The sequence below is a fragment of the Rousettus aegyptiacus genome, unplaced genomic scaffold, assembly GCF_014176215.1.
Source record: "Rousettus aegyptiacus isolate mRouAeg1 unplaced genomic scaffold, mRouAeg1.p scaffold_m13_p_8, whole genome shotgun sequence".
Classification (NCBI taxonomy): Eukaryota; Metazoa; Chordata; class Mammalia; order Chiroptera; family Pteropodidae; genus Rousettus; species Rousettus aegyptiacus.
Genome location: NW_023416311.1, coordinates 13,368,025 through 13,376,997, shown reverse-complemented (window position 1 = coordinate 13,376,997; position 8,973 = coordinate 13,368,025). Strand labels below are relative to the sequence as shown.

Below are 8,973 nucleotides of genomic sequence, written 5' to 3'. Positions count from 1 at the left end.
ACTGTATCAAAAAAACAACAACTGCATTTCAGTCCTGTGTGTTGTGTTACTGAATGCCTCTTCTGCCCTCACACCCTATCACTGCAAGGGGAGGGGACTAATGCCCCAGCAGATGCCACCCCAGCCCAAGCCCCAGAAACAAAGCCCATTTCTTTTGGAAGCCATCTGTGAGAACAATGGCCCTTATGTAAAATAAATTTTCTTTTTTGTAACACAGAAAGGACCACTGTGACTGCATTTCCTGTCTCCCCAGATGGGGTTGAGAGGTAGGCAGGGTCACAGCCTGGCAAAGTCCCCTCCATGCTGCTCCAGCCACTGATCCAGCGTCCTGGCCTTGGGGTTGAGCCTCAGAGTCAGTTCAATGTCGCAGTCTGGTTTCAGGGCAAAGAAACGGAACATTTTGGCCAGGTCTTGGGCACTAGGGAAGCTGAGCCTCTCGTAGTCCCCAGGGGATGTCTGGAAGCAGAGGGGAATCTGTGAGTGTCTGTCAGCATCTCAGCACCTGGCTGAGGTGGTGGGCGATGGGGGGCACCTCAGTCCATATCAAGGTCCTTGCTAAGTTTATCTGAAAACCATTCTAAAAAGATGAACGTTTGGAAACCATAGTTCTAGGTCAATTTAAATCCTCTTTTTTCAAGATCTTGAGATGAGAACTTTCCGGTTCCTTCCAAATCAGAACTCTGCTTACATCACTTTCTCAAAAAGCAAACCTGTTCCCCTTTCCCAACAGAACTGGATTTAACTTCTCAGCTCAGATCCTCCACCACCTGCCTTAGGCCCGCTTTGTTTAGACAGTGGCACAGGGCCACTGAGTGCACATTTCTAGTGCATGTCATTGTACTAAGGAAGCTTCTGTGTCAGTTATTCCAATTAATCTTCCCAACAACACAAGCAGGGGACACTATTCACACTTCCATTTTACAGATGAGTAAACTGAGACAGAGAAGGGTCAGAGACTGTGCCCCGGGTCACATGCTGGTGGGTATTAAGAGCTGGGACCAGGATCTCAGTCTGGGGAGCTGACCTGGAACCCCCTCCCCATCATTGCTGTTTGGGGCTGGGGGATCTACAGTTTTGTCTTTTAAAACCTCGGAGTTTCCCAGATTTTCTTTAATGCGAAGGTCTTATTTGCATAATGGGAATGACAAACAAGAAACAAAGCACCTGGGAAGACTGAAAGTCAGCACGGAGAGATTGGGACCCTGGGCCTCCTGCCCAGCCAGGCCAAGTGCGTGCGTGCGTGCGTGTGTGTGGGGAGGACTACCCCTCTGGCCTCCTCCCTCCTCTTTAAGTCATATCCCAGAGCAGTCCAGCAGCTCCGTGTTTTCACTCCTGGCCTTGGCCCCTACTGTCCCCTCTACTGGAAACCTTCCTCCCCACTTGGTCAACTGCCTAAGCCAGAAATTTCACTCAGCAGCCACGCCTGGCTCCCAAGAACAGCATGACACGAGTATTCACAGTTGTGATGAAGTCAGATTTACCTCACCCTAGATCCCCTTTCCCACTACCCACAAAGTCCTGGGAGGTTGGAATGACCTGCCCGAGGTGGAGGGACCCACCTTGGCATTGTGCACAGTCTTCCTAGTATGCTTGGAGAGCAGGGCAGCATACTCCTCCACCGTGTGCCTGCAGGTACTGAGCCCGAGGTTCTGGCCGATGTATTTTTCTGGCATCTTCAGCAGGCTGAGCACCACAGGGCCCAGGTCAGAGACAGACATGCCATCCATGGGTACATCGCCCATAGGTATACCTGGGGTCGGAGGGTAGAGGGACATGCTGGCACATGACATGGACAGTGCGCCCTTTGCTGAGGGGTAGAAGTTGGTGTTCCCCAGTCAACTGACCAGACTGCACAGATCAGCACCTGGCATGACTTAAGTTACCTCCTGGTGTCTGTGTCAGAGCAGAAGCAGCAGAGGAACCAAGTCTGGAAACGGGATGCAAGCCAAGCTCTGCCCTCTTGGCATTCTATTTAAACCCTCTGAGGCCAGGTTACTCCTTAGAGGGTGGATAAGAACCCTGGACCTGTCCACCCTCCCAGGGCTGAGATGGGGAAAAGGAACAGGAAAGGAAGAGGCTTCAAAAGGTCCCCAGAGAACAGGCTGATGCCCTGTGGGCCCGCTTCTTCCAAGGCGCCAGCCCTAGTGTACTTTGTCACATCCTGAATTCCTGACATGGAAACTTGTGGGTGGGTATTCCAAATACTAACCCTACTGACAGGAAGGCCAGAGCCCAGTCCAGGGCAGCACGTGACAGGTGCTTGTTACTGTCTGTTGAATTATTGAGTGACTACCTGCTAAATGTGGTTTTGGAAATGGAGGGGGACAGACAACAGTGTTTAGATGTAGCTCCCAGAGTGCTTGAGTCCTGCCATTTTCCTTACCTATAAAAAGGGGCCGCTGCACCTGCTCGTTCATCACCCAGGGACCTTGTAGGGATGGAGCTCCAACTCAAGACATGGAACACAAGAGGTGTCCTAACTATAGCTTTGCAAACTATAAAGAGCGGTGCCCATATGCCAACACCAGGACCAGACTGCTCATTGGAGGGCAGGACTCAAGCAAGAGGGAGCCTGCATTCACGTGCAGGGTAAGGGTACCCGGTTGAGAGCACTGACCCCTTCCACTCTGGCCTCCCGAGCATCCTGCTCTAATCCACTGGCTGACCAGCAGGACACGAGTATATGATCCTTTCAAGCCACAGTCCACTGCATCCAGATTTGCAAACAGGCACTGAGAAATGCCTGCCCCTTTGTGAAATCTGCAACTGGGCCTCATCTTCCAATTCTCTCCTTATCTTCGAAGAAGTAAAAATAACTGCACTTGTCTCTGTAAAGCTTTCCACTGACAGAGCATCACATCACCACATCTTGGTAGATTTTCTCATCACCCCTTCAAAAGTCAGTATTCTACCAATTTCATAGAGCAGAAAACAAAGGCCCAGCAAGATTACATGGCTTGCTCAGTCGCAGGCCTAATGTCAGAGAGCGAGGACTCAGACCCATCTGAGAACAAGCTGCTTTCTACAACATGCACTACTCCACACAGAGCAGACACTCAAGGAAAGAGGAAGGGCACTCACTTAGCAAGTAGCTCTTTCCATTGGGGGCTTTCTGGGGCAGGAACATGGGGAGGAGGTTCTCAAAATAGAAAGACAGCCGCACACTGGTCATAGGAACACCGATGTCTCGGAAATACTCCTCGACCTCCCCTTTGCCATCACAGTGGCCTACTGCTAGTCTCCCTGCTGTCAGTTTCTTGATATTCTCTAGACCACTGTAGACCACATAGTGAAGGCCCAGGTGCTTGGCCACATCAGCCAGCTGCTTTCTCTGGTGGTCAAGAAAGGAGAAACCACAAAGCCAGGAGGGTGTGTGTCTCAAATCACGGCCCCGGCTCTCCAAAGCAAGTTGCCGCTATGGCTGATGCTAAGAGCCCAACACCGCTTTGCCCTTGCATAAGGCCCCTCTTCCAGAATGATGCTCACACACAGAACTACACTCTTTAACATGGGATGATAAGTCTCTACTGCCCACAGAAACTTTGCATCACTTTTCTAGATCGTCTGGGTCGTTCTGCTTTCCGACATGCTTGACTGTGACACACCTGTGTGCAATCTGCTGCTAAAGCACAGCAGTCAAGTGTACAGGCCACTTGGGTTCCAGACCTGGCTCTACACTACACTGTGTGATGCAGGACAAGTGAGCTTACTGTTCTGGCCTCGTCGGTTTAACAGGAACAGCAACATAACCTGCTGTATAGCTGTATAAGGTCGTGTAGGGTCAGCTGGTGGCCTCCAGAAAGATATGTCCACACCCTCACTGCAGAACCTGTGACTGTGACCTCATTTGGGAAAAGGTCTCTGCAGATTTAACTAAGCAACTTGAAATGAGATCATCCTGGATTCCCCAGGTGGGCTATTAAACCAATGACAAGTGTCCTTATGAGACAGAAGAGAAGACACCAAGAAGGCCGGAGACTGAGGCAGAGATTGGAGTCATGTGGCCACAAGGAGACTGGCAGACACCAGAAACTGGAAGAGGCAAGGACCGGAATCTCCCTTACAGCCTTTGGAGGGAGTGTGGCCCTGCCAACACCTTGATTTTGGACTGCTGGCCTCCAGAACTGGGAGAGAATAAATTCCTGTTGTTTTAGGCCACCCAGGTTGTGGTCATTTGTTACAACAGCCATGGGACATTAATCCAGGCTATCTGGATAAGCTGCTTCAACTAGAGAAGCTGTCTTTGTCCACTCTATGGAATGGGCTTCCGTGTAAGGCATAACCAAAGAAAGGGTGAAGGCTAAAAAAAAAGTCTGGAGACTAGTGGTTCAGTCTAGTCTCCCTTTATTTTACAGAGGAAGAAGACAAAGACCAGAGCAGGGAAATTACATGTCCAAAGTCACAATCGTGGCTAGCTGTGGACGACGCAGAGCTGAAAACTGAAGTGCATAATTCTCAGCCTGGTGCCTTTCCTCTGGCACCATTATACATTCCACAAATACCTGAGTGCTTTCTATGTGCAAACGTGTGGATCTTCAATAAGACAAAAAAATGGCTATGTCTCATGGTTCCTTTCATATCCCTCTACCTGGGTTCAATGGCCACCTAACTAGAAAGAATCTGGGTGGAAAACAGAATACAGGGAAATACAATATGTGAATGGGGACATGATATGAATGATAGAATGATAGCAACATGTTATATTTTGATCAGATGGCAGTTATATGGGTGTATTTATTTTTAAACTTCACCAAACTGTACAATTAAAATGTGTGCATTTTACTATAAGAAAATTATAGGTCAACAAAGTTTTTTAGAAAGTGTAAAAAGTCCTTGGATGACAGAAAGTAGATTAGTGGTTGCCTGGGACAGGGGAGAGTGGGGTGTGACTGCGAAAAGGTACTGGGTCTTTTTGGGAGGATGAAAATGTTCTGAAATTAAGTAGTGGTGATGGCTTCACGACTTGTGGATATGTTAAAAACCAATGAACTGTACACTTTAAAAGGGTGAACTGAATGGGACATGATCTTAAAAAAAAAAAAAAAAAGTCATTAGTTGAGAAAGCAGCCTCCTTCTGCCCTCATCAAAATCTAGGAAGGCTGCATAGAAGAGGGGAAAGGCCTATGGTGGTCAGTGGTCCTTAGGCAGGGTAAGCCCCTCTCTGGCAAGTCCGAGTGCCTCCCAAGAACCAACAGGGACTTGGGAGCTGCTTTTAAGACATCCTGCAACAAGCCCAGCCTCCCTATGCCTTTACCTGCTTGACCTCCTGTTCCTGGCTGTAGTTCTCCCAGTAGTTGGTCACGATGAAGGTGGCATGAGCCCCAGTCAGGGCCAGTTCTATGCTGGCCTCATCGTCCTGGTCTCCCTGTACTACTTCCACACCTTGCAGCCTCAGCTCCTTTGCTGCCTTCTTTCCAAGGTCCCGGGTCACAGCCCTAACCCTGAATGTCCCATCTTCCAGGAGTGTCCGGGCCACGGAGCCCCCCTGGGCACCTTTGAAGCGTCAAAAAGACCTGCAGGGTCAGACCCACCTGGGAGTCCTGCTAAGAGTGAAACCCTGAAGAGAATGCTCCACCACAGCAAGACACTCAAGACATTTTTCACCTGTCATGCTCATTAAAACGCCTTACACCATTTCTAAACAACAGCTTTATTGAGACGATTCACTTACCATGATATTCGGTCTTTTAAAGCAGGGGTCCCCAACCCCCAGGCCATGGACCGGTACCAGTCCATGGCCTGTTAGGAACCAGGCGACACAGCAGAAGATAAAAGGCGGGTGAGTGAGTGAAGTTTAATCCGTGTTTGTAGCTGCTCCCCAGCACTTTTAGTGTATTCAGAGTTGTGCGACCATCATTACAGTCAATTTTAGAACATTTTTATGTTCCAAGAAGAAAATCCACACCCATCAGCAGTCACTCCTCATTCTCCCCACCCCTCCATTGCTCCCTGGAAAGCACTAATCTGCTGTCTGTCTCTATGGATGTGCTTGGGATGTTTCATGTCAATGGAATCCTTCAATATGTGGCTTTTTGTTTCTGGCTTCTTTCACTCAGCATTTTTTCAAGGTTTTGTCCATATTTCAGCAGGCATCACACTTAACACTCTTTATAAAATGTTTTAAATACATTATGAAATATTTAGCAGATACTAAAGGGATATCAACACCCATGTATCCACCCCTTAGCTTAAGAAATATTACCTATACCTTTTCCAAAAGATTGAGAAATGATAAAAATTTATCAAAAGGAAGAAAATGAAAATCATCTATAAATGTTCTTATATACATAAGAACATTTGGCTGCAGCACTGTTTGCAATTGTGGAAATTTATAGACAACCTAAATGTCCTTTGATAGAAATCTGGTTAAATAAGTGATTAATTCATACAAATTAAAACGAATGTGGTAGATCCGTATTATGACCTGGATAGGTGACCATGATGTGTCCTGAAGTAAAAAGGCAAATCGTAGAACTGCAACTACCATCATAAAGTTCTGATGGGAATGTAAAATGGTGTAGTTGCTGTGAAAAATAGTCTGGCAGTTTCTCAAAAAGCTAAACACAGAGATGCCATCTGACCCAGAGATTCCACTCATGGGTATATACTCAAGAAAACTGAAAACATAAGTACACACAAAAACTTGTACATGAATGTTCATAGCAGCATTATTGACAATAGCCAAAAGGTGAAAATAAATCAAATGTCCAGAATGGGTGAATCTATAGACCAAAAGACTGGTGAATGCCAGGGCCTATGATACTCTAATTCCTGATGATCTGAGGGAGAACTGATCCAGTGATGCTAACACTGGGGAGCGGCTGCAAATATAAAAGAAGTTTTGCTTGCTTGCCTGCTGCTCATCTCCTGTGTGCTACCCAGTTCCTAACAGCCACGTACCACTACCGGCCCGCAGCCCAGGGGTTGGGGATCCCTGCTTCAGGGGCTGGGCCGGTTAGGGAGTGTTAGGAACCAGGCAGCACAGCAGGTCTGCAGATTATTTTATACATTAGAATTAAAGGAAGAGATGTAAGAAGAGATAAATTAAATCCACTGGTGGTAGATTAAGGCGTCAGGAGAAAGCAAAGTGGAGAAATCTCTGGGATTGTATAGAAAGAGCAGATAAACACATACTTCCTTTACATTGCTGGGTACAGGATAAATTTATAGAACAGAGATGATATGTGGGCAACAAGATAATAATAAGGTGTGGTCTCATGCTCTGGTCCCAGCAGCTGTGCCTTGAGGGGTCTGGAAAAAGATTACTCTGACATTTCAAACTTATGTTATTTTAGATGCAAAAAGACAATGGACAGGCTCACTTAAGATCAATTGTCAAGGAAGCTACAGTCCTAGGACCATGACCTAACTTTTAGGAATTTGTATGTTCAGACCATCCTGTATGGTTACTTTTTGCCTTTGCATTTGTAAGACCCACCATGCAGCCCTCCCTTGAGCTTGCCAAGTTTAGTATGTGGCCCTTTTTTCATCTACATAGGTACATGGCTTCTTTTTGGGATGATGAAATGTTCTAAAACTGATTGTGGTGATGGTCACAGAACTCTGCAAATATATTAGAAACCAGTGAATTGCATACTTTAAATGGGTAAATGGTATGGTATGTGAATTACACTTCAATAAAGCTGTTAAATATTTTTAAATATGTATAGGAAAGAAAAAAAACAGGTGGGGACAAAATAAAACGCTACCTGTTACTACTGTTTAAAAATATTTATTTATATATCTAAACTAGTAGGATACTCAAGAAACTGTAACAGTGATGGATGAGGTGGGAACAGAGCTAAGAAGGAAATTTAATTTTGGTATGATGTCCAATCATAGCCTACTTATTCAAAGAAGTTAAAGTTAATTTTTAAAAATTCAAAGGACATCAACTCTCAGGTCCTATCTCCCCACCGCTGCACCCGAGGTCAATCACCACCCATTTTGTCCATACACCCCACCCCCAACGTCTCCCGGAGCAGGTTGGCCTCGATAAGGGGTCCTGCGCTTCCCGCCTCCAATTGGGGTTCTGTTTACCTGTGGCCCCAAACACCACCACCAGTTTCTTGACCGCCATACGAGCCAGAGAGGGAAATTCGGTCCAGAGAAGCCTGGTGGCCGAGGGAGGCGCAGAGAGGGCAAAGGGGTTAGAGGTTGCAGCCCAGAACGATCCCGCGCCTGCACCGCGCAGGCTTGAGAGGGTGGCCAGCTGGGAGAGGGCTGGGTTCCGCGACTCCCCGCCCCACCCTTGGGCCCAATACCCGCTAACCCGCCCGGCCCCTGGACCCTCACACTCCCATTTGCCTCCCGGGTCACAGCGGCGTGCTTTACCTTCTTATCACTGCCTGGGGGGAAAACACTCAGGATAACTGGGCCCCGATTTTTGCAGCCTAGGCCACCGCAGGGGGGAATGGAACCCTGCAAGGGGTACCAACCACAGCTTCAGCCGTACCTTGGCAAAGCCACCCCTTCTTGACTACCCTGTACGAAGAGATTCCAGGCTACGCTGCGTCTTAACCCCCGCTGTTCCCGCCCTGACTCCGAGCGGAGTGCACCTGCCAGGCCCGCCTGCGGGCCCAGATGATTCGTCCCGGCTCTCGCAGGACTCCGCGAACTTTCAGGACTTTGAGCCCCATCAGTGCGTAAACCAAATTTGCACCAATCGAATTAGTCGAAATGCACGTACAGAGAGGCTGCTTAGCTGGGTGCGGGAGATGAATGCACGAAGGAAACAAACAGACAAACAACCTTTTTATCTTTCGTGAACATCCGGACTTGCAGATATAGGGTGTCACCTAAAGATAATTAAATCTTTCTCTGTGAGTCTTAACCCCCTCTGTCAGGCCCTGTCTCGTATGCCTGACTAGCTGTTGAGTTTACTACTATTTGCACAGATTTGAATTCCTTTTAACAGAGAAGTGAGATTTCTTTGTGTTCAACTAAAACTCAAAATGACCCTCTCATTCTTTT

At 47.5% G+C, this 8,973-nt stretch overlaps 1 protein-coding gene across 1 annotated transcript; it reads right to left on the bottom strand.

The window, feature by feature from the left end:
• Positions 1 to 276: 276 nt before the first annotated feature.
• Positions 277 to 8,080, bottom strand: NMRAL1 (NmrA like redox sensor 1). The gene is made up of 5 exons (XM_036225885.1): positions 8,041 to 8,080; positions 5,255 to 5,493; positions 3,082 to 3,331; positions 1,560 to 1,750; positions 277 to 456 (listed from the first exon to the last, which is right to left on the bottom strand). The coding sequence occupies exons 1-5, from the start codon at positions 8,078 to 8,080 to the stop codon at positions 277 to 279; spliced, it is 900 nt and encodes a 299-aa protein (XP_036081778.1).
• Between the last annotated feature and the right edge of the window lie 893 nt (positions 8,081 to 8,973).

Excerpts from the sequence above, each read along its gene's own strand:
- NMRAL1 (XM_036225885.1), bottom strand. The coding sequence starts at position 8,080 with ATGGCGGTCAAGAAACTGGTGGTGGTGTTTGGGGCCACAG. Across the intron at positions 3,332-5,254 it reads AGGAACAGGAGGTCAAGCAG|AGAAAGCAGCTGGCTGATGT; the intron begins GTAAAGGCATAG and ends CTTGACCACCAG. Across the intron at positions 457-1,559 it reads AGACTGTGCACAATGCCAAG|ACATCCCCTGGGGACTACGA; the intron begins GTGGGTCCCTCC and ends CTCTGCTTCCAG.